The sequence below is a fragment of the Centruroides vittatus genome, unplaced genomic scaffold (genome assembly GCF_030686945.1).
Source record: "Centruroides vittatus isolate TY-2023 unplaced genomic scaffold, ASM3068694v2 contig_1079, whole genome shotgun sequence".
Lineage (NCBI taxonomy): Eukaryota > Metazoa > Arthropoda > Arachnida > Scorpiones > Buthidae > Centruroides > Centruroides vittatus.
Window position 1 is genome coordinate 845,615 of NW_027120694.1, and position 26,617 is coordinate 872,231.

Here is a 26,617-nt window from a genome sequence, read left to right on the forward strand (position 1 = left end):
TGAAGCCTAAAACATATAAATATTCCGTGGATTAATGTTAGACCATACGATTTTTTTTATTCTTTCGTGCCACGATTAAAATATTTTGAATGGAATACCCAACACTTATTCTAAGAACTAAGCAATTCGAATATGCCTAATGATGGTCATCTAAAATGATTAAATATCATTTTAATGTTTAAAAATTATTAAACATCCAGCACTATATTTAAGAAATTAATGCTGTTGTTAGGTTATGATATTACAAATTTTACCACACTAGTGACTATAGTGACACTAGTGACATTAGTATGAGTTGAGTGATCACAGCAAGCAATACTGTACAGGAGCATGTTGCTACAGTAGAAACATTTGTAAAAACCAATTTTACCATAGCTAAATGGCAAGTTTTTACATCATTTTAACACCCAATATGTCCTCTCAAGAAATACTGTTGTGGGTTCGGGATGAGAAGAAGGTTCAATGCACGATTCGTGGCATTCCACAGTACATCCTCCACTGGGTGATTGGCTCTCTTCCAGCCAGAATGCAATAGTGTTTGGATGATCAGGATGGCCCCTTGTGGACTTTACTTTCATGATAGTGCCTCAGTTATATCTTAAAATCCATTCCATTGGGCATCTTTTTGTGGCAACAAAATCTGTGATGAAACATGTGGATGTAAAGATTTTCTAATAATGATCATGTGTTTTGCTCCTGTATACAGTGGTGCCTCATACTTTGAATTTAATTCATTCCAGAAGGCCGTTTGAACCCCAAATTGTTTGAAGTTTGAGGCAATTTTTCCCATCAGAAACAACTGTAAGTGAATTAATCAATTCTTGGACCCTAAACAATAAACTTAAAATGGCAAATACATAATTTAAGGTAAAAATAACACAATTAGATCCCCACAATAATAAACAATAAATAGAATGTGTAAATACTATAACAAACTGAAAACTTGCATTTACTGATTGCACATTGTCAACTTTGGCATCTTAAAAATGGATGCCAGATCAGCTTCATGTGTACCGCTTTCATGCTCTGCTATAAGTTCCTTTTTTCATGCCTTCCTCATACTAGTTATACTTCGTTGCTTCCACATACTTCTCAAATGCCATGATTAATAAGTAAAGGTTATATTGGGTTGAACAGAGTTTGTGTATTTTTAACAGTTGTAATTACTTAGCATAGATATATGATTTGATTATAACAGTTGTAAATTTTAACTCATTATTGCTAATTTGAGATTATATTCTTTGTTAAGTAGCTTTGAAGAATGCATTTTTCAATCTGCACACAAGCATAGCACACTCCAAAGCAAATTTTTTTGAATTTGGCATTCAAACTCTGAAGGTTCAAAGTATGAGTGATACCACCATATTTGCATAGTTTATTATTATTTTTCTTGCATTTAGAACAGTTTTTCTTAAAAAATCGATAATAGTGTAAAAAAATCTGAAGGAACGAGTGTAGCACAACACATCTTGTTCTGGAACAGGCTACAGACGGATGCTTATCCGAGACTGCCTGTTTGCATATCGGCAATGCGTCATCTATTGTTGCAATAGAAGTGTGCAACTATGATTTCAAATAAATAATAATTCAGGAGATTACAGCACAGTAGTTTTACTTTATGTTTTTATTAGAAATTTTTGTTAATTAGATGTTTCTCCATAAAACATTATTATGTGAACTATACAGGAATTGTAATATACAAAATCTGAGTATGACAAGATAAGGCTACTAGTGTGACAATAAAATTTCTTGGGGTGTATATAAATATACTATATTATAAACAGTGCCAATATTACTTCCTTTTGTAAGTAAAATTCTAGACGAGAGTTATTATGAGTATCAAAAATTAATTCTCTGACTAGCATGTGGAATTTTAAACATTATTATTATTATTCCATAACTACTTAGCTTCACCAATAAAAAAATTACACACAAATTATAACTCATGCATAATTTATTTACATAATGGAAATTTTGTTCTTATCAAAATAAGAACAAAATGAAAACATACAATGTTAATTATTACAGTAAATTAAAATCCTTTCTTTATTCTTCCTCTAGTGCCAAAGATTTAACTTTCACCAATTTATCATATCCAAAATTAATTTTTTTTTCTTTGTCATTAAGTAAAAATGTATAAATTTACAAATTATAATAATGTACGGGGGAAGCCTATATTCTAGGAACTTGCGGTTAGATTTTAAGTCAATTTTATTAAAAAAAAAAAAAAATTTGAAATTTGTTCTTAACATAATTACTGGCAGTCAATTATGCATAGCTTGATATACCTGCTTTTAATCAGAAAAATATGTTATATATTATATTAGCCTATATATTTTAAAATGTAACTGCTGTAAATAATCGTATTTTATGTAGAATTAAAAGAAATGTTTTTTGTACTTTTATCAAAACTCGAAAATGAAAACTTTTACTATTTTTTCCCATTTCGATGAATCGAAATTACGTTGAGTTAGCAATTTTTAAACACTGAAGTTTGAGAATTTTCAATCAAAGTTTATTTAAAATGAGTAGATTTCATTCGGATAAAATTATCGAACTTCCTTTTTTAAAATCTTAATAAATTCTCTTTACTATTTTAAATATATTCTGAAATTATTTACAGAATTTAACGAAAATATTTTCATCACAATTACCCTTTTCTCGTTATTATTATGCTTTTGTTCTTTTAAATTAAAATTTCTAGCATTAATAGCTTCCACATTTAAACAGTAGATAAAAAAATTAAAAGAGCATATTTTATAATAATTTATACGTTTTTGTATATATTACCAAACATAATGCTGTTTTGTAATTAAAAACAAAAATATGAATACTTCTTGTAAAGAATATCTTTCTGCATAGAACATCACAGTATCGTTTACAATAATAATTATAATCATAATAATAATACCGTAATAACAATAATAATAATTAATAATAAAATTTTACATCTAAAATTTGTTGTTCGACATTTTTAAGTTTCTACGTAAATTGTTCAGTCGTTTCATATTTTAACAATTTTTTAGCAGTTTGATTTCGAAGGGACAATTTTCGTATTGCAATAATGATAGCTTTTATATGAATGGTTAGGAAACACAAGTACACTTTGCTATTTTTTTTTTATGCACTCTTTTACTTGAATCTCAATCATTGCAATACAGTACATTATATAATGATAAATAAATAGAGTGCATTTATCTCAACCGAACTGAAAAGAGAATCCGCCGGGAAATGAGTAACTCTGTCCATAACCAGAACTGCCAGAACTAGTAAAAGTAAATCCTCCTGGTCCACCAAAAAATGCTTGAAAAATATGATTTGGATCTATATCTATATATATATATATAATAATTTAAATTAATTGTTTATGGAAAGTAACAATCTAATTAGAAAAAATGCAAAATGGTATTTACCGGCAACACCTTCTCCGTCTTCTAAGTCATATCCATTATCGTAGCGAGTACGTTTCTTTGGATCAGAAAGAATGCTATATGCTTCCCCTAACTCTTTGAATTTCTTTTCCTGTTCTCTCTTTTCTTCGTCGGAAGCATTTGAATGACGATCTAAAGAAAAAATTTAATAAGTTTTGTAATAAAATTGCATGTAATATTCTTTATACTATCAAAATATAATTACCAGGATGGTGTAATAATGCTCTTTTTCTATAAGCTTTTTTAATCTCATCATCATCTGCATTTTTGTTTACACCAAGAATCTGATAGTAATCTTTTCTTTTACTCTTTTTTAATTCCAATTTTGCTTGATCAAGTAACTGTTTATGCTCTATAAGATAAAACTAATTATTTAGTATTATTATTATTAATCTTTATTAGCGTATTATGGGAAATTCCCGTTACAAGGGGGAAATCATAGAAAAGCGGAACAATAATAAATATGGCTGTACAATTTTGTATTATTTCTAAGTTACAATTTATATCAATTAACTCTATGATTCGCTTTCTATGTTTTTACTTACATTCTCAGACATTTTAATATATTTATTGAAAAAGTTATATAGCCTAATTAACACTGTTGCACTTATTTGAAATAAGTTGTTATAGAATTTCGTGATTGATTTACTGTTAGACAGGACAGTAATACCAAATTGATTTCTGATCTCTGTACATTCCTTACATACACAAATTATATGATAAATCGAGATTTGTTCTTTACATAAGTTACACAAATTGTTTTTAATATTCAGATAATTCTGATTAACTATTACATAAAAACTATTCAGTCGGAGTTGCATGTAAAATCTTTTCATCGCGAATGGAATGGGAAAATGCAAATAAACAGACGAAGGAGGGAAAATTAGATTATCAATATACCAGGGATGAAATTTAGAGTTCTGTAGTTTATCCATTTCTTGCTGGATTGAGTTATTAAACATGTTTTCTATTAGAATGGAGTACCCAAAATTCCAATCTGCTTCCGTATTATTAAATAGTATAGGTGATATTCCATATTTTGCCAACATTCGACAAAATTTATTATACCAATTATTTACGTAATTTTCCTTTGTCTCAGTTAGACTCTTAAGTTTTTTTAATATAATATCTATCCAAATATTATGACTATTTGTCAATCTCTTATAGAATTTTAGAATTCTTACTACCAAATAAGACTCTAGTTGTAATCGATTTGTATCATGCCGGATCGCATATCCGGGTACAGCTCTGTCTAAGCCATATATTTTCCTTATGTATAATAATTGAATTTTTTCCAGTCGGGATATCCAGTCCATGCCCCATATTGGAAAGCCATAACATATTGAGTTTATGACTATTGTTGAAAAGAGCTGCATTTGTTTCTGTATAGAGTTTATTCTTATTTTAATTAATAAGTGAATAAGGTTATTAATTAATTTGTGTGCTTTGTTCCATATATATTGCGCATGAGCTTCAAAAGATAATGTTGAAGATAAACTAATTCCCAGGTACGAAATCTCCTCGACTACTTTTAGTTTCTCATTTAAAAGGTAAAAATTATAATCTTGTCTAGACAGTCTTCCACCCCTTCGGAATATCTGAACATACGTTTTGTTTGGATTAATTTTTAAACCTAGTTGTAAGAAGTATTTCTGCATTAAATTAATTTTTCTCTGTAGACCCATTTTAGTGTTCGAAATTAACACAATGTCGTCTGCATATTGAATTGAATGAATTAGCTGATTCTCTATCAAAATCCCATCCTCTTCTTTATTAAATTGCCCATTAATGTCGTAAATCATAAAATTGAATAAGTGAGGCGACAGTGGATCACCCTGCAGAAGACCACCATAAATATCAAATGGTGGGTATACATTTTTTCCACATTTAATTGTAACGGAGTAATGACCAAATAAAAACTTTATAGCCTTAATAAACAAAGTATCTGCACCATGATTTTTTAGTTTATCACATAATGTTCCTATTGAAACCGAGTCAAAAGCCTTTTCTAGGTCCAAATAAACTGTATATAATTTGTGTCTTTTTCTGGATAAATGGATTTGAATGATTGAGATTAATGTAAATAATGCTGTTTCTGTTCCACTCTTTTTAGTAAATGCAAATTGGGAGTCTGAAATCAGGGAATTTGCTTCCAACCATTGAATAAATCTTGTCGCCAAGATTGATGTAAAAATCTTCCTTAATGAAGAGAGAATTGCGATAGGTCTGTAGTTGCTAGGATTTAATTCATCGCCTTTTTTAAATATCATTCGGAAATATGACGAGCACCATGACTCAGGGTAAATACTGTTTTCATACATATAATTAAAACTAAGTGCTAACAATTCAGCCGTATCAAATGGTAATCTTTTTAAAAAACTATTTGGAATGGAATCAGGTCCCACAGCAGTAGTTTCTTTTAATTTTTTAATAATGTTTACTATTTCTAGAGCCTGAATTGGCGAATCCAATACACCCTCATTTCTGTTCATTGTATCCTGTCCTGATTCTAGAGTATTATTTATATTATTTGCCTTCCTTTTTCCAAAAAATTCAAACCATTTTTCAAATCCAACAAACACTTGCTTTTCCTCCTTTATCCTCGGTCGATATTTTTTAACTGTTGACCAGAAAAAATTATTGTTTTTCTCAGTAAGTAATTTTTGATTAATCGTATTAAAATATTTCTTTTTCTTCGCCTTTATAAGATTATTATATCCTTTTCTTGAATCTATATATTCCTTTAGTTGTTCTCTTAATCGATGTTTACGAAATAATACCAATGCATGTTCTTTTTTTCTCTTTGCTCTATAACACTCCATATCAAACCATTCTTGCTTAAATTTATATTTCTTCTTATTTAAGTTTTTAATTTTATGACAATTCGGTTCTATAATATAGTCTTTAAAAATTTTTATTAAAGAATTGTATATTTCTCCAATCTGTACTCTATGGATTAGTTTGATTCTTTCTCCTATTTCACTTTCGTATTTTCTAATGTTAAATCTACATTTCATCTCTTGTAAGTTCTCTTTTATATTTTTCTTTTCGCACAATAATAGGTTAGGCAGGTCTTCTCCTATAATTAGTTGTAAAGGGAAGTGATCGGATTGGTCGTTATCTAACACCTTAAATTCAATACAATGGTCCAATATAAATTCTGAACATATTATATAATCTATGACCGATGCTCCTCTTGGAGACAAAAAGGTATGTCTGCCAGGATAATCCTCTATAGTACGACCATTTAGTATGTATAAATCGTGACTTTTGGCAAGTTTAAGTAACAAGTTTCCTTTTTTATTACTTCCTGTGTCAGAGCTACTTCTTATATTGTAAATTATTCGGTTATTTCCTTTATAATATGAATCGTTGAGATTTCCAATTCTGGCGTTAAAATCGCCTATAATTAGCCATAATGGAGTAAAATGTAACCAGTTCGATAAAATCTTTTCAATTTCTTGATAAGGACTTTGAAGCGTTTCATAAGGCGGAATATAATTGACTATTATTGCCAGATATCTTTCGGCGAAATTACTAAGTTTTTTTGTTTCCAATTTGATCAAAGAAAATATTAAATATGAACTTGTATAAGAGTAAATCAAGCTCCCCAAAGTTTTATTCATTATTAACATAATTCCACCTTTAGGCCTGCCTACACCAGGATTTTTTAAAGCAGGGACCATTATGTAATCAAAAGTCTGTAAAATTTGTATGTCGTTTGTGGTTAATTTATTAACCCAAGTTTCTTCTATACCTATTATATCATACTTCTCCATCATCTTTTTTAAATAAGTTGAAGAAAACTTATTTCTGAATCCTTGGACATTCCAAGTGAGTATTCTAATTCCAGACTCTTTCATATATTCCATTTTAGATTTATCGCACTTACTGCTATTATTATTAAAAACATTAGTATTATTGGGTAAATTTAGTAATTGAAATTTACATCTAAAAAAGTTTTAGCATCCACTAGGCAGTTATTTGTAAAACTATATGTAATTTTCATGTTTTTATAAATGATATAGTCATTTCTTAGTAAAATCTGGACACCTTTTTTCTTAGCCTCTATATAATATGGAAGAATTTTGGCTCTACGATCTCTTGTTTCTTGGGTAAAGTCAGATGACATGCGCAAATTATTATATGGCTCTTCCAATGAAACTTTTTTATAATTATAAAAATAAGATATTATTTGATTCTTCCTTTGAACATTAGTTAAAGAAATTTTTAGAATAGTAGGTTTTTCCTTTTTAATTATATAAATGTCTTTAATTTCTTCTAATTTAAAGTCTGTTATTTTTAAGGTCTTCTGAATAAATTTAACTAGGCTTTCTTTTATAATTGTACTTTCTTCTATTGGGTATCCGAATAACATTAAGTTAGCTTGCTTAATTATATTTAAAGTGTTATTTACCATATATTGCTGGGCTTCCATTTTTCTGTCAAGGTCAGGAACCATCGCCTCAAGTTGATTTACTTTCTGCTCCAACAGGCCAAACTTTGTTTTGAATTCCTTTAACTCCTGGTGAATTAAACTTATTTCGGATTTAAGTTCCAGAATTTGTTCAGTTATGGATTTATGAGAAGCTTGTACAAGTTTTGACAGTTGTTCTATGCTGGTTGTTATCGGATTATCATCTCTCTCCCTCACTTCACCATAGATTTCCAACATAGACTCCTTTTCCTTTTCTCTCTCATTTTCATGTGTTATTTCCGTCCCTTCCTTCTCCTTGGATGATGTATGTTGTCTACGGAGCATTGTATCCACACAAGCTGCTTTAGACATCTTAACTGTACTTGTACTTCTAGTCAATGGCGGTCGTCCTCTCTTTGGCGGAGAATGTGACAATGGACCTGGGTTTTGTTCTATCCCAGCCATTATCAGCTTTATCCGTATAATTATTAATAAATATACCTGAATTAGCCACAAATTTAACGATAAAAGTTTCTTTTTTTCATACCAAAAAAGCTCCGACTTAATTTTCACCCTCATGCTTGATCAAGTAACTGTTTATGCTCTATAAGATAAAACTAATTATTTAGTATTTGGTAAAGAAAATAAAATGAAAATAATTCTTTTACAAAATCACCTCTCGTTTTATCTTTTTTGTACACGGTCTCGTAATCACGTATGGCTTCTTCAAACATATTCATGTCCATGTAACTAAAAAGTTGTTGCAAAGATTATATATTTAGAAATTTAAATAATTTTTTAATTAAACATAAAAAATTTCAACAATTTTGGTTTATCCATAATACAATAAATTACCATTTTGCTCTTCTTAAATATGCTTTCAAATAATTTTCATCTAACTTGATTGCTTGATTACAGTCATCAATAGCTTGCTGTAACTTATTAATCTATGGAAAAATAAATGAGTTAATTAACTTTAATTATTTTCGGTTACATGTTTAATCTTTTAAAGAGTTTCAGAACAAACCTTTGAACTAACAGTGGCACGGTTAAAATAAAGTTTTGCATTTGTATATATATTATTCTCATCAATTTTGAGGGCACTAGAATAAATATTGTAAGCTTCCTGTAACTGGCCATTCTTGAATGCTGTATTACCATCTTCCTTTTTCATTTTTAATAATTTTGCTTTCTAAGAACATAAATTTATTACATTACTATATATAGCAAAATAGTATCTATCAAGTAAATAATCAAAATCATAGAAGTTGAATTTCTTAATTTTAAATACTTTTTAACTTTAAACACATACTCTATAAATATCACGAGCTTTCGCATGGTCAGGCGTTAATTTAAGTACTTGCTGGAAGTGACTAAATGCCTTTTCTAGATGATCTTGATAGTACAGACACATTCCTCGGACATACAAAGCATCAACGTTAACTGGATCTAAATTAATTATATCACTGCAAATATTAAAAGTAAATAAGTATGTTAACTTTAAATTATAATTAAGACTATGATCATTTCCTCACTAAACTTATTCTACATCAATCCATTACTTTTGACATAAAGATGGTCATGATGATATGGATGCCTGCTTTTCTAAGGAACCTAGATCAAGTCTAGATTGGATCTTTAAAATATTTTTGGATAATTGTATGCAACTTAGACCTTGACCCTCACCATGTAGCTGCCCTATTGTGGGCTTGACTTAATACATTTGCTATGACTACAAAGTCTTTCTTAGTGTCCACAGGGCATAAATAATAATAATAATAATCCATAATTATTTTATTATTATAGTAGTAAGATTCAATCAACTATTTAAACCTTGTATAAAGACTGAAAACATTTTGTTAAATATATTTAGTTAGACTGCTTTTATGTTCTAAAAATTTCTTTAATTATCAGAACACATTTGAAAATGCATCACTTTTGTCTTCAATTACTTATGTAACAGATAAAATGCAATACATTTTCTTTTCATTTAATGTGCTCTTTATTTATATAATCTTAGAGAAGCTCATTTGAAGAAAATATCTCATTTCTCAAGGGTACATAGACCATTTTTTAAAATCTTTCCATCCTGTGGGACTAAGAGAATATCATACAATTTTTATACATATATGATTTTAAAGAAAATCCATTGCAAATCAAATAGCAAAATGTACACAACAGGCCAGGAAAGGAGGCCATTTAATTTATATTATTTAAAGTCTAACTAAGTCTCTTTAATCTGTTTTAGATATTTAAGGATCAAATGCAGCATAATGAATAGTTTTAATAAATGTTGTTTTAAATATTTTTCAATTACAGCGATGATTATTACAATTTTGTATAGCTAAGTAACATTAAATATGAATCATTATTAATTTACCAACAAATTCTGTTGAAATTCAATAAATCTCAAAGAACACAAACAAAAATATGATTTATGTACTATCATCTCTACTTCCCTATATCTTTGTTCTCCTTTCCATCTCTTTCCTGTTTCTCTCTAATAAATATAATTTCTATTATTATTAATCTCATAATGCATGCATTCATGGAGCAGATTAATTTTACAAAAATAATACACTTTCTTTAATAACACCAATTTAATAAAACTTAAATGATGGAAACTTAGTAAATATATTAAGTTTCCTGCTAAATTATACTGCTGCACAAATTTGAAAAATACATATCTATGAAATTTATAACTATCACTTACTTAGCAATTTCTTGAGCTTCTTGGTACCTTCCTAAAAATACTAAACATTCTGCTTTTACTAACCGAAGTTTTGTACAATCAACAGCTTGCTGTAGAGCTCTGTCCATACAAAAAACAACCTAAGCATTGACAAAGAAACATACAAACATATAAACTATACATATGTATTGATTTAAACAGTAAAAAAATTGTGATATTTAAAGTAACATTTTATAGTAAAATCATAAGCAATAAAAAATTCTAAAAAGTGAGCTGCATAATCTGTAAAAATCAACTGTACAGGTGTGAAATTTATAAGTTGTACAGAAAACTTTGTAATTTTTATACTATTCAATAACAATACTGAATTTCTGTTAAGCATCAATTTATTATGTACAAACAAATTATATATTCTTTATAGATTTTAAATAACTTTATAGAATTATTAATAGATTTGTTAAGAACATAGAGTTTATTTGTACCCTCTTTACGAAGTTTTCTGTGTACAAATAAACTGTATGTTCTTAAGAAACCAGTATCACTTATTATCCAACATTAATCTGTAAAAGTCATAGAATCATGGCTGCAGTGGAAGGAGTGATGACAGCTACACCATAGCGAGTGTAGGGAGAATCTGAGTATTAGTTGGATGAATGCTGTATGACACAACCTGTATGCATTAAGATATTGCAATGGCAAATATGAAACTTGGACAGTTTCCAACATTTTAATGTAAATTATTACATTTTTGGATAATAATTAAGACATTTACAATAAGTTTTATAATCAATTTGGAAGACCCTTGTATTTGTATTTGGCAAAAACAAATCACATTTATTATTAACTAGCAGACCCGGCCACGCGTTGCTGTGGCTCAAAATGTATCTATTATAAATGTATAACGCCTCCCCCGTGGGGGGAATTTCAAAAAATCCCTTCTTAGTGTACACTCTCTTGACGTACCCTATTAAAACGCAATCAAACACGCATCTAAAATAGTATAATAAAAGTCGAGTTCTTCACAGTAAGCCTTAATCCTGTCCCTCTCCCCCGCAGGGAAATATCGAAAAATCCATTTTTAGTGTATATTCTGTTGACGTAACCTATTAAAATGCAATTAAAAACGCAAAAAACCGCATCTAAAATAGTGTAATAGAAGCCAAGTTTTTCACGGTAAGCCTTAATCCTGTCCCTCTCCCCCGCAAGGGATTATCGAAAAATCCCTTTTTAGTGTATATTCTGTTGACGTCACCTATTAAAACGCAATTAAAAACGCAAAAAACCGCATGCAAAATAGTATAAATAGAAGCAGAGTTCTTCACAGTAAGCCTTAATCCTGTCCCTTTCCCCGCTGGGGAATATCGAAAAATCCCTTTTTAGTGTATATTCTGTTGACGTAACCTATTAAAACGCAATTAAAAACGCAAAAAACTGCATGCAAAATAGTATAAATAGAAGCCGAGTTCTTCACAGTAAGCCTTAATCTTGTCTCTTTCCCCGCTGAGGAATATCGAAAAATCCCTTTTTAGTGTATATTTTGTTGACGTAACCTATTAAACGCAATTAAAAACGCAAAAAACCGCATGCAAAATAGTATAAATAGAAGCCGAGTTCTTCACAGTAAGCCTTAATCCTGTCCCTTTCCCTGCTGCGGAATATCGAAAAATCCCTTTTTAGTGTATATTCTGTTGATGTAACCTATTAAAACGCAATTAAAAACGCAAAAAAACCGCATGTAAAATAGAATAAATAAAAGCCGAGTTCTTCACAGTAAGCCGTAATCCTGTCCCTCTCCCCGCTGGGGAATATTGAAAAATCTTTTTTAGTGTATATTCTGTTGACGTAACCTATTAAAACGCAATTAAAAACGCAAAAAACCGCATGCAAAATAGTATAAATAGAAGCCGAGTTCTTCACAGTAAGCCTTAATCTTGTCTCTTTCCCCGCTGAGGAATATCGAAAAATCCCTTTTCAGTGTATATTCTGTTGACGTAACCTATTAAAACGCAATTAAAAACGCAAAAAAACCGCATGTAAAATAGAATAAATAGAAGCCGAGTTCTTCACAGTAAGCCTTAATCCTGTCCCTCTCCCCTGCAAGGAATATCGAAAAATCCCTTTTTAGTGTATATTCTGTTGATGTAACCTATTAAAACGCAATTAAAAACGCAAAAAAACCGCATGTAAAATAGAATAAATAAAAGCCGAGTTCTTCACAGTAAGCCGTAATCCTGTCCCTCTCCCCGCTGGGGAATATTGAAAAATCTTTTTTAGTGTATATTCTGTTGACGTAACCTATTAAAACGCAATTAAAAACGCAAAAAACCGCATGCAAAATAGTATAATAAAAGTCGGAGTTCTTCACAGTAAGCCTTAATCCTGTCCCTCTCCGTCGCAAGGAAATATCGAAAAATCCCTTTTTAGTGTATATTCTGTTGACGTAACCTATTAAAATGCAATCAAAAACGCAAAAAACCGCTTGTAAAATAGTATAATAGAAGCCGAGTCTTCACGGTAAGCCTTAATCCCGTCCATCTCCCCCCAGTAGGGGGAATTTAGACGTGTATATTATATACAAACACTTGCGTATTCGAATGCAACGTTGTGTCAAAATTCAAAAGGAATCGGTAGGAACAAACAAACGTTATATTTTATTTATATAGATAGATAGAAAATGATCTGCTTTAGTCCATTCTAACAAAAAAGCATAATGCCTCACAGAAAAGCCAACTTAGGTTGTCAGAAGTTAGTGCCATCTGTTGGACATGAAAGCCTTAATCCATATATAAATATATTTTTGAAAGGGGGGAAATAGTGGTCTTCACATATGCCACAAACCTTCGCGGGAGTGTATTAAACAACTTCCCAAAGTTTCATGGCAATCGGATAAATAGTGTGGTAATGCATGAAGGACAGACACACAGACAGACATACATTCGTTTTTATATATATAGATACAATATCTTCCAAACTTCATAATTTTGAAATTTCATAATTTCATTTACTGAAAAGTATTAAAAAGAAAGAAAAACAAATACAATCAAACAAAAAAATAATCATTTATCTTGTCATAAAATGCAAGCTCAAGTTACAGATTGAACTATATTATATGAAAAACTTAAATGCATGTTTCTGAAAATAAAACAAAGTACACTGGGACAGAATGATATTTATCAATAAGGCAATTCATTATAACAGGCTGGGCATCAAGCTATTGCAAAAAAGAATATAGTAACTTAACTAATGCAGCTGCTTCAAAAACAGAAGTATCAAGTAATTGTACACACAATAAAAATTTAAAATATAAATATCTAAACATATATATCAGGACCAATAATTAGGAAGGTTAAAAAGATTTATATTACTAAAATAATACCTAAAGTTTTATGTCAAAGTACAGGCACTGTTTTATCTACAAACACAGTTACAAAAAGAACTTAAATACTTTTAAAAACAATATGATAATATATTCATGTCTAATTTTTGTTATTGCTTTAAAAATATCATCTCTGCAAATACTAAATAAAACTTAGTTCTTACAATGGACAAAAAGGATTGTTTGAATGAAGTATGCACATTATGTTTTCATCTACAGATTAATTATTTGGCCTTTTTTTTCTATAATATACAATAAACATTATATACCTTACGGAAATCTTTCTTTTCGTATGCTTTTTCACCTTCCTGAATAAAAAACTGAAGTGTTTCAACATTCTTAAACTGTAAAATATAATTTATATTAAAATGAAATCTGTATATCATCATTATTGTAATTAAGAGTAATATAAAAATGTATTATTAATTAAAAAATGCATCATTGTTATATTTATTTCATTTACATTATTTTTTAATACAGAACACTAATTTATATTTTCTTTCATATAAATTACATTTAATCTTTAAATTTTTATTTATTTTAAATATCTGACATCAAAAATTTATCTTTGTAATTGCCCATTTGAAATATTCTGTAACTAAGAATTGTACAACCTTTAAAATGATGGATTTATTTATAAAAACATAATACATTATAAATTATAAAATTATTTTATTTGAAATATTTGCATCATTTTGTGATCCATATAGTTAATTTTAGCAAAATAATTTCTAAAGTAAATTTAATTAAAGTTTCAAAATAAGTTTCATTTTTAGATTAGAACTAGAGAAATTAATTAATTTATACATATTAATGCTGGTTGCAAATTAATGTGTGTAAATATATAATTATTGTTAGATGATAAATCTGTCATTCCTAATTTTTCTTTGGAAAAAAAAGGCTAAACTTTTAAGTGAATTTGCTAATAATATTTGGAGGTTTTTATTAAATAACTAGCAGATAAGCCCGGCATTGCTCGGGCAAAAGTAACAATACCAAAGATTAAGATTATTACCTTACTCGTTTTCACAGAATGCAAGAATTGGGTCCCCCTGTTCCAGACTAATTAGGGAATTTTTGATGGTTCTAAAAATGTTTGATTTCCTGCAAAAACGAAAAAACTGTATCTGTGTCTTGTACGTCGCTTTCTCTTAATAATTCCATTGTTACATAACACTTCCATTGTTGATGGAAGTGTTAAGCCTTAATCCTGTCCCTCTCCCCGTGGGGAGGAATTTCGAAAAATCCCTTCTTAGTGTACGTTCTCGTGACGTACCTAACTGTGTACCAAATTTCAACTTTCAACTCCTAACCGTTTGGGCTCTGCGCTGATTATTATTATTATCAACTCGTCTCGATTATATATGTAGATTGTTACTTTTTGTATGGTGAACAACATTATATTTAACAATCAAAACACTTTCTACCAAATATTCTTAAAACTAGCAATATTCATGCAAAATGAAATACTTTACAAATAATACTTTAACATATTCAGAGAGTAAATTAATTTTCTTTTTAACTTAACATTATAGTTCTGACATATAATATAATATTCATAATAAGGAAGAAGTAAATTTATTTTAAACTTAGAAAATATATAGAAAATTTTCAAACAAGACAATACATTAAAAAGCATCATCATCTTTCCTTTCTACACACCTCAGGAAATAAGTCTCACAGTGGAGTAGACCTTTCTTTAGAGGCTTTTTGTATACCTCAATGTGTAAAATGTTAAAATCTTTCCTTTGGCAATGTTACATTAAATGTTTTACATATTGAGTCAGATAAGAAATCTCTAAAGATAGATCAACTCCACCATGAGACTAATTTCCTGAAGTCCATAGAAATGACAAGATAAAGACACTTTTAATGTATTGTGTCATTGAAAAATTAATAAAAAAATTCACTATCATTTTATCAAATTTATTTTTTAAGGTTTTTATCACAACTGTTATTAATTTTTCATGAGAATTCTAAGTAAACAAAATGGAATTTATTTAGATGTAGTTACATAAAGAAATTTATTTTTATTTGGTGGTTGTTTTATTAAATAATTAACTTTATATTATGACTAGATAAAAGATACTTAAACTGCTAACTACAATCAATTAAAATTTTTAGTTAAGTGTAGTTAGCTGAAGTTGGCCAACAGTAAGCTAAAAGCATTCTAAATAAATTCTTATTTTGGCTTCCTTAGCAAACACTCTGAATTTCCTTTTATTTAAATACAATGACAAGTTTTACTTATTTCCAAGACTATAATTAAAATATAAGTAATACACTTTTTAATTACTTTAAAAAATTTCAAATTATTTACCTCTGCTGGTAATGTAGGATTTCTAGGTTCTAATTCTTGAACCCTTTGTAGACAATATAGTGCAGCAGTTGCATCTCCTAAAGCTATATGACACTTTGCTTCTCTTAAATAACCCTAATAAGAAAACTGAAATTAATTATGATCCAAATATAATCTTAATAACACTCATTTTTTATATAAGTAACAATATATATATATATATATATATATATATTTATGGTGTGATTTATATATATTTTAAAAATCACTCTCTCTCTTTCAAAAAAACCTTCTTAAAAAATTAAAAAACTTCAAGGGTTAATACCAAAGACTATAAGTTAAAGTCTATATGAAAAGTTTTGATATTCTCTCAATTTCTTAATGTAATAAAAGAATTATCAAATGACAAATGATAAATTAATACTTAGTATAAAAATTCTACATAATTAAAATTTCTTTTTTATACAAGGGTCATTCTAAAAGAAAAAAACATTTTGATCTGACAAGTCACACAGCTTTCCAACCATCCCTGCGTCATTCCTTTCCATTTTTTCGCATCAGTCTGATGCTAACAGCAAGCTGCAACAATCGTTTACTGTTTATAGTGTGACTTTGAAATGTGTGACAAAAATTAAAGATCCTGCCAAGTGTGAGGTTCGTAGTGTAATACGGTTTCTGAATGTGAAAAAAGTCCACCCTATCAAAATTTACAGACAGATAATTGAGGTTTATCTCTGTCCATAAATTTTCACCAACTATGCCACACCATTCAAAACAAATGGCAGGGATTGTTGTCCAGAGACATTGTGCTTCTTCGGGATAACACACTTCTCACTTAAACTGCTGAAGCAAGTTCTTCGTCTTGCTTCAGCAGTACAAGTGGGAAGTTTTTGAACATCCTCCTTATAGCCTGGACTTGGCTCCGAGTAATTACCACCTTTTCCCAAAATTGTAGGATTTTTTGGCCGGGAATCACTATGGAAGTGACTACGAACTAAAACAGACTGTTAATGACTGGTTCAAGAACTTGGTGGTAACTGAGTGTGGAGAGGATATAGAAAAGCTGGTAATATGCTTTGACAAATGTTTAAATTTGTATGGTGACTACGTAGAAAAATAGCTAAGGTATCATATGTGTTGTAAAGTAAGTTTTGCTTCATTATCTTGAAAAAAAATATCTAGAAAAACAAATGTTCTTTACTTTTAGAATGACCTTCATATTTTTGCTAAACTTAAAAGATTATAACCAAACATGCAACTATTAATTTTACATTAATAGTTGCATGTATGCATTTAAATTAATGCATTTATTTGTATTAATTTATTTAGAGAAAATTTATATATATAAATAATTTTCTCAAAATAATTTACAAAGAAAAACTATTTAAATATATAACTTTATTCTGGATCACAAAATAATTACCTTCACAAAATTGTGATCCAGTTTAACAGCTTTTTGAATTTCTTCCAATGCAAGTCTATAATAACCCATCATCATAAGACAAGCTGCCTTATTTCCATAATAGGCAGCACAATTTGGACATAATTCTGAAACACAAAATAATTAGTTTATAATTCCAATAAATTTAAATTTCAGATAATATATATATATAATAATTTACTAAATTTAATTTGATCTCTCTCTCTTTTTTTTTATATATTGAAAGTAAGTGATATCAACAAATAAAGGTCAAGGTCAATAGTTCTAGATTACTATTAAAATAAATAGAATTTATATTTCAAAAAACTGTTTGAAAATTACTATAAGTTAATATTAAATGTCATCAGCATTTATTTATAGGCAGTATAACTTCCTGTTTTTGTAACAGACTGTCTGATTAGCTAATTTAAATCTAACAAGTGTTTTTAGCATCACCTGCAAGATCAATATTTCATGTTAATACCACGGCTTTTATTTAAAAACGGTTTGACAATATTTTGATTATTTCTTGTAACTTATTTTAAAAAATGCTTGGATTATTTTATAGTGGCAAAATATATTTTGTGAATCAATTTCTTAAAAATCAATTAAGTTTTCTAAAAAGTTTTTATGATCCAAAATATTAGTTTGAAAATTTGAATTATTGAATTACTGAAACTAACAACAAACGAATATACTAATATAACAACAACTCAATAATTCATCTCTTTAAAATTAAATTACTAGACAGCTAAAGATAATATACTGCAGTCAGTCTCTGATTAATGACTCTCTAACTTATGGAAACCATCTGTATACTTCTTACAATGACAAAAATAATTTTAGTATACTAGTTTTGGAGTAAGAACAATTAGTTTCACTAATAATATGATATAATAATTAAATGTAATATTATGCTCTATATAACAATAATTGGTGAATTTATTCCTATTTATAAATTAAGTTCATATCACTAGTGCCCAAAAATTAAAAGCAACACCAACTTTCTGAAGAGCTGAATTGGTCAGGGGTTATCATTCTTATTTCAATTTTTATAATGAAGTTAAAATGATTTACTAACAAATTAAACAAATAAAAATTGACAATAAAAATAAAATCAATTTTGTATAGAGATTGCAAAACTCTCCCAGTATGATTTTTAGTTTCTTTCAATATGACTATCTTCATGTCTAAATGAATCTTTGTGTTAATAAAATAACAAATGTTGGTTTGAAGTGAAAGCCATATCATTGTATTACATTACAGTTTGTATGCACAGTAACTGATTAAAATATACATAGAGAGATGATATTATAGAGTTAAGCGTGGCCTTCAAAGCTGTATCCCATTATCATTATATTTTACTTCTGATGTAAGACAGGAGGTCCCAGAACAAGGGAAACTAGTCTTAACTACTTTCAATAAGACTGAAGTTTTAGTATTCAATGGCAAAAAGAAGCTTACATTCCACATTTTAAGCCATACCACACACAAAAACATTGGATGGCAGTCTATTATACATTTACTTACAGGTCAATGTTTGAATGTGCCGCATAAATGATTCATTATCATTGGATGCAAGGTTTTGGTGTTACCAGAAATAGTTTAGACCAGGGTTGTCCAACCTTTTTTCCTAATGGGCCAAATTAGAAATTTATGTATATTCAGTGGACCACAAAAGTACTTTATATAAATATATGCTTATAAAAAGTTCAGAACTTGAATATCAAATATATATAATTACATAAAATACTGCAGTTTTGATAGTAAAAAAAGAAATTATACTCCCGCAAAATAAAAATAAATTCAATGCAATTTTTGACATTGCCTTTCTTTTATAATATTGTCAATATCTGCTTTTATGATACTAGTCTTAATTCTAAGAATGTTAGTTAAATCAGAATCACTAAATCTATTTCCTTCAGCAGCTTTGATGCTTTTCGTGCACAAAAAGAATTGTTCACAACAGCATGTCTTGCATGTGACGTAGTACAGTTTTCCGGCACTGATTACATCATTACATCAAAGTGTATCCAATGAAATGAGAATAAATTTTACAACATACTTCACCAAAATAATTAAAAATGTACGTAAAAAATTTAGGGTATAGTGGGCTGCTGTGTGGCCCACAGGTTGGACATCCCTGGTTTAGACTAAGCTCCCAGAACTAATTGTGAATTGATGATTACCTGTATATCTTTATAATTAATGTGTATCTGTCGGCTTGACTTTAATCTCATTGTATAGTATTAGCAACAAATATATGAAAAGTGTGAAATGATAAATAAATCAAATTCTTATTTATTGTAATGTAAATTTACTGAAATATTAAAATCAGTAATTGTAGATTCAGTAAAAGATAAACATATACACAATAACTGTCACTTATTCCTAACTTTTTAAAAAATTTAAAATACTTTAGAATTAACAATATAACAGATTTTAAATCTAATGAAATATAATTTTAAAAACTAGAGATTGAAACAAATATTAAATGATTATGGCAGTCAATATATTATAATAGATTATGTTAAGAACTGATGTGTCATAACAGATGTGCTCAGAAGCTCTAAATTAAAAAAATTTGGTATGTCAAAAATTAATTATGTGTTTTTGTTTTACTCAACTTGTAATGTGTTTTGTCATTCAGCTATATTAGTTAATATAATCATCATAAATCATAGAGAACAAAATATGAAAACATCTGTGTCTTTGTGTTGTCATCTTATTCAGTGGTCTTTAAGAGCTCAATATTGGCATTTTCCATAGTAGTTCCAATATCTACCATTTGGCGTCTTTGTCAGCGCAACTCGACATTGGTAAATTTAACATAAATTAGTTTATTTTCTACTATCGCAAAATAATTTTAATAACTGTATTTGTTATTTAACCTTACAAAATCATCTTATTTTATAATGTATTAGAGCAAACCACATTCACAAATAAAGAGTCTGCGATGTACTGTAAACATTGCCAAATTGTAAACATGTACATTTACAAGTATGTACAGTACATACAGTACAGTACATGTATTTGTAAATTTAGATTACTTTTTTCCTGTACTTTATTAAAAACTAAAATTTATTTGTTTGTAAACTTAAAATAGATTCTTATTAACCATATATTATTAAAAATGCATTTATAAATAAAATACAAAACTGGGAACGGTTATTTGTGGTTTAGCCTAGTGACAAGTAAATTTGACTTAAGTCACCTCTCCTGGGAAACAATTACCAATGTAAGGCAAGGTATACCTGTATACTGAATTTATTTTCTTGCTTGATTATTACATTTTCACTTAGATGACATACTTTAGTATAAAAATTAGAATAGCAATTCTAAAAACATGCCTGCATTCTAGTTATACAAGTAATCTTTAACTTTCTTAAAACTATGTACGAAAGTAAAATGTCTGAAAGTTGAACAATAAAACTGCGTATTATAAAGAGTTTCATTTGCAAAGTTAAAAAGAAAAATTAGAAAATATCTTAAAAGGTATGAAAATTTTATTTTTTCATAATAAAAATTTAAGAATACATAAAACATAATTTAATTAAATAGAAAAGGAATAATAAAAATTAATTATCACAGATAATTTTTTATTTATCAAAACTAAAACTGGCTGAAAGTTCCACCATACAATAACACAAATGTTTTTTTGGTCAGCTGGAAATGTAGAAAGGTCTGAATTTGGGATACAAAAAGCAATTTAGAGGTATTAAAATACTACATACAAAAGTGAGTTGTCTGTAAGTTGAATGTCTGAAAGTCAAAAACCACCTGTACTATCTATCCCTATATCGAGCTCCCTACTTCTCAAAATAACTAACATAAATTAAAATTTTATATTACATACGGATATCTGAATTTACTTCTTCAGCTTCTTTATTTTGTTTTGGTTAGTTTTTTACTAACAGAAATATTTAACTTGTTCTTAATAATTATTAACAAGTTTTCTATTTATAAAATATTTTAATTGTAACATTTATTAAATGAATCATATTGCAAAAATAAAGAGTACCCGTACAGTTATTTTTAAACTAAAATTTAAACATCAAGAAATCTTACCAATTGCATCTTTATATAATTTGAGAGCCTCTCTATATCTTTGTTCCTTATATAGAACATTTCCTTCCTGCTTTTTTAATTCTGCTAGTCTATAAAAGAGATTTGAGAATACATTTTTAAAAATATTTTTAAAATTTCTATTTATATATATAAGTTATGTAAACATATCACTAAAACATTGTAAATTTATAATTCCGTATACAAATTTAGCACCAGATAAAAATAACCATAAATCACTATAATCATTAAAACTAAAATTTGAATTAAGACTTTTGGAATTTGTTCAATAATACTATACAATCGTTTTTTGTTTTCATCATTGCTTTTCAGTAAAAGTTTTCTCAGTTATAAATTGATAAATAAAAATCTAACTGTAGCATTTGCTTTTGTAACTAGTTTTTTTGGCATTTACATGAAATGGGAGTGATTTTATCAAAATAGTTAGTGGCTTGAAATCTGATAGACGAACCTGATTATTTGCCTTTATTCAATTACTATAACTGGCTAATGTTGTAACTGAACACTAATGAGTGTTATTTATTGGAAATCTAATTTAAGCTAGCAAATAACAGACAAGAAGTTATTTTCGTTCAAAGTTAAATTCTGTTCCGTGCAAGTAAAAGTAGCTTAAAATTTTGTTTAAAAATACAATATTGTAGTTAAGTAAAAAAATTAGTCATTTCTTGGTATCATTTTTTTCTTTTCTGTTCTTATAAAATATGAGTTAGTCTTTAAAACAAAACTTCATCTATTATCCATTATTTTAAATTAATGAAATGCATATAATATAAATGAATGTATTTATATAATTATTGAAACAATTCAAAATTTGAAGCAGAAGAAAAACAACAAAACAAAGCAAAAAGAGAAAACATAAATGAAATTGTGTAAAATGATTTAATAATTTATGTTTCCTCTTCATCACAAAAACAATAAAAAACATAAAACAAGTCGAAGAAAGTTGAAATTTTTTCCTAATTTTGATTTCATGATTACGGTAATTTTTTTTATCATTGTTCAGAAATTATGCTGATTAGAAAGAAATGTAGACAGTTTGATTATGTCTTAATTCATTAATTATAAAGTAATTTTCATAAGAACTTAAATAAAAAAATGAATTTCTAATTTGTTATAAAAGATAAATTACAGAACAATACAGATTATGGCTATTTCTCCATGTATTTTCACAATATTATAATTTATGATGAATTAAAACACACGTACATTCATTTTTGTGCTATTCTTTTCATTTTGTATTGTCCTTGAGTTAACAAAACTAAAACAGAATGTTAATTTTTTGAAAAAATACATATGCATAAATATATCATAATTTTCTCATTCAAATTCTACTCATTAATGTTTGAAAGTCATTTTATCAAAATTATCAAATTTCAGATAACAGAACTTTTAGAATTATGTAAAAAGAACGACTTAAATGTTTGATAAAACAAAACATAACAACTTATAAAGTAAATTATAACATGAATTCTCAACACAAAATTATAAATTAAAAATTAATTACAGCTACTAATCACATTGAAAGTCAGAGGCATGCATGAGATTTCATAATACTATAAAAATGATTCATTCCACTTCTCCAAACCTTCAATAACAATAAAAGCAAATACCTGCAAAAGTACTGAAAATTAAATAAAATAAAAAATGTATTACTGAAATACATGAATTTTTATATTTATTACAGCATTTATCTTCGGATATTTTTTGGCTAGATAACTGGCATTTTTGTATAATTATCAAAGAACTTAAAAATTAAAATTTTTAGTTTATGATGATAAAAATCTAGGAAAGCCATTTCTATGTCATTTATTAACTTCAATCTTAAATTTGTTGATAGAGTTTATAGATACTTTTTTTTTTTTTTATAAGAGTATGATCTGGATTTGCCCCTTTATAAGTATGACATCACTCTAACCCATCTTGAAATTCTTGTTACATGCCTCTTATCCTAAGATCATTGTTCTAACGTTTCTCAAATCTAAATAAGTGTTACAAATGTAGTATTTCTATAAAAATTTATAAGAAAATTTCATATATATTTTGTATAGTAGCCCCCTCATTACACTGCTCATTCAGATATATCATGCCTTTTTTTTTTTTTTTGATCTTTCAAATATAAAACCTGTTCAGCCAATAATTTTTAAAACATCGATTGTCATTGAATTTCTACTGGCAAAGAGATATTAACTTATTCCAATCATTGACATTTAAACTACCACTATATGAAATAAAATCCACAAAAAAGCAAGTTAGCATGAGATCGATAATAGACAAAATATATAGATAGATACATCAGTTATATAGTGCCATCTAATATTACTCATTTGGTTTCTCACAACATGTATGATATAACAAGAGGCTACTGTAATAACAATCCTTGCTGTTTCATCTTACATCAATTATTTTTTTTAAATTACATAATATGCAATAATCTAAGAAAGTAGAAAGAGAATATATGGCTTTTACTGTCTTGTGTTTATATAATATCATAAGATATAATGTAAACACAAGACAGTAAAAGCAGATTTACACTATTGCAGTAGCTGTTTTATATATGCTGTATTCCCACTACAGAGAAAGTGTAGCAATTCTCATAAACAATTGAAAAGTCACAGCAGTAAATTTCAACTCAGCTGTGGCAGTTGAGTTGAAATGTTCACAATGTAGAAAACTGCAGCTTATTATTTTTTGCACAAGATATTAAACAAATGCTTTCTCAAATCATTTCAATAAATGAGTGATATCATTTTAAATTAACTACAGTACTACATTTAGTAGAATTTAAATGTTGAGTTTTTACTTAATATGTACTACATGAAATAAATACTTTAAAATTGCTTGAACCTTGTAAGTTGACTAATATGTGATAATCCAACTTTTCCCATATTTCGATCGTTGATGTTATCATACTTGCTCAGTGGTTGTTGTCATCTACTACCTGAGAGAATCTCCTCTTACACTTTCTCGATGGCAAAAACGGTGCATTCCTGTGATCTGCTGACCTCTTGACCGGATAATATCGTACTGATATCGAAGTTGGCAGTTGAAGAGTCAGTCGTCACCAGTCCCTCAATAGTAAAAAATCGTTGCTAGATCTCTGTCCCAAGCTCTGCAAGTCACCACCCTTTTCGGATATGTCTGCCCATGAACATCTACTGGATACCCGAACCGTTTCCCGATCCTAACCTTTCTTTCGTTCAACCAGAGCACCCCAGACCAAGACCCTTCACAAGATCCTCTACAAGGTATTTATCGCCACATGAATCTTATGTAAACTCTCTCTCTCTCTCAAGAACCATGAAATTAAGCCTATCTAACCCTATTTTAGCTACTGCACTCACTATTGAGAATTTATGTATTGTAATATAAAGTTTTTTTTTGTTCTTTACAAATAAATGTTGTTTTGTTAATGTGGTCTCTGCATGAGTCACTTCCGGTGCGCTGTCTCTCACTCCATCCCAAATCTGACTGCCCACGCACGCGGCCACTCGTGTGACTGAATCAACACTGTCTCGGCGTCCATGTCAATCCTGACAAGGCACTAAAGAGGTGCCAACCCTCCAGTCACAAATATATGCTTTAAGCAGTAATTTAGACTTATCTTGTTCAAACCTATGTTATGGTTTTTGACATGGTTAACAACATTTATATACTTGTTTGAAAGTGAGTATTAAGTAGCATAATACATTATCTATATTGTGATTTAGTATAAATGTCATTGATGTAATTATCTCCAAAAAGTAGCAATAGACATGAATCTTTTTCAATATTTGCAATTTATATATTACATTGAAGAATTTACAATAGAATTAATAAATGTTTTGTCTTAAAAGTTCATTACTTTTCTAATGTTTATGTTGATTTTGGCTTGCTTTAATACTATGAAGCAATCCAAAATCAACACAAACGTAAAAACTACAACTACTTACTACTTACTTGTCTATGTTTCTAAACATTAGTAAAACTAAATTCATTTCATAAACATTACAAATACTAATATTCAAGTTAAAATCTTGATACCATTATCAAGAAGATTATCAGGATTTGGCTGCCATAACAACCAGTAACAGAAACATACTAATGCCAGACAATCTAGTGAATTATCAGGCTATAATAAGTCTAAGTTAATAATTAGATACAAAGTAATTTGTCTAGAGGTAGACAGTTAGGCTGCCATCTCATGATAATTTTAACAAATTAATTTTTAATTTAAAATTTCTGGAAAAAAAAGAATCAGCCCAGAACAAGACTCAAAACTGAAACATGCTCAAACATTGCAATATCAGAAGTTGTGGGTTTAAGTCCTGTTCTGGGTCAATTCTTTTCTTCCTAATTCTAAATTAAAATTATTACAGATGTAGCCTAACCGAACACCTATAGACAAATTACTTTCTATCTAAATATTACCTTAGCTTTATTATAGACTGATAATTTGTTAGATCATTTGGCTTTAATCAGAAATCAGGTTTGTGGAAGTTGTTTGTGTGTAGAAACATACTAATATTCAGGTTTCAGCAAAAACACCATATTTATTTGGTGATTTAATATACTTCATTAATATTCTGATAATCATCTTCTGTATTTGAATTTTAAGGTCTGTTAGAATTTGTTTTACTTTCTATACTATCAGTCTGATTTAATTAAACCATTTTTGCTGTTTAAAAGATATACATGGAATTTAAAAAAACTGTAAATTTTATTTGTCATGTCAATGTTTTAGCATTGAAAGCATGCTCAGTGTGCGAGTGGCTGTATGTGGCCGCGCATTGTCGTGGAGCAAAAGCACTCCAGAGGACAACATTCCTGGACGCTTGGCTTTGATTGCTGCACACAAATGTTCCAGGGTATTCCAGGGATGTTTGCATGCATATTGCTGAATGCAAATGTTCCGAGGGT

The 26,617-nt window shown here is 28.5% G+C and overlaps 1 protein-coding gene across 1 annotated transcript in view; it reads right to left on the minus strand.

Annotated features, from left to right (window-relative positions):
* Positions 1-1,936: 1,936 nt before the first annotated feature.
* Tpr2 (Tetratricopeptide repeat protein 2) overlaps positions 1,937-26,617 on the minus strand; it is a 38,446-nt gene continuing 13,765 nt past the window's right edge. The window contains exons 2-13 of the mRNA XM_067269570.1: positions 21,704-21,792; positions 17,639-17,763; positions 16,237-16,350; positions 14,186-14,260; positions 10,562-10,680; positions 9,161-9,314; positions 8,876-9,040; positions 8,704-8,795; positions 8,525-8,598; positions 3,637-3,783; positions 3,414-3,563; positions 1,937-3,330 (exon numbers count right to left, since the gene is read on the minus strand). Coding sequence (XP_067125671.1) covers positions 3,200-3,330; positions 3,414-3,563; positions 3,637-3,783; positions 8,525-8,598; positions 8,704-8,795; positions 8,876-9,040; positions 9,161-9,314; positions 10,562-10,680; positions 14,186-14,260; positions 16,237-16,350; positions 17,639-17,763; positions 21,704-21,792 — 1,435 coding nt within the window. The 3' untranslated portion in view covers positions 1,937-3,199. The remainder of the gene's footprint in view (positions 3,331-3,413; positions 3,564-3,636; positions 3,784-8,524; positions 8,599-8,703; positions 8,796-8,875; positions 9,041-9,160; positions 9,315-10,561; positions 10,681-14,185; positions 14,261-16,236; positions 16,351-17,638; positions 17,764-21,703; positions 21,793-26,617) is intronic.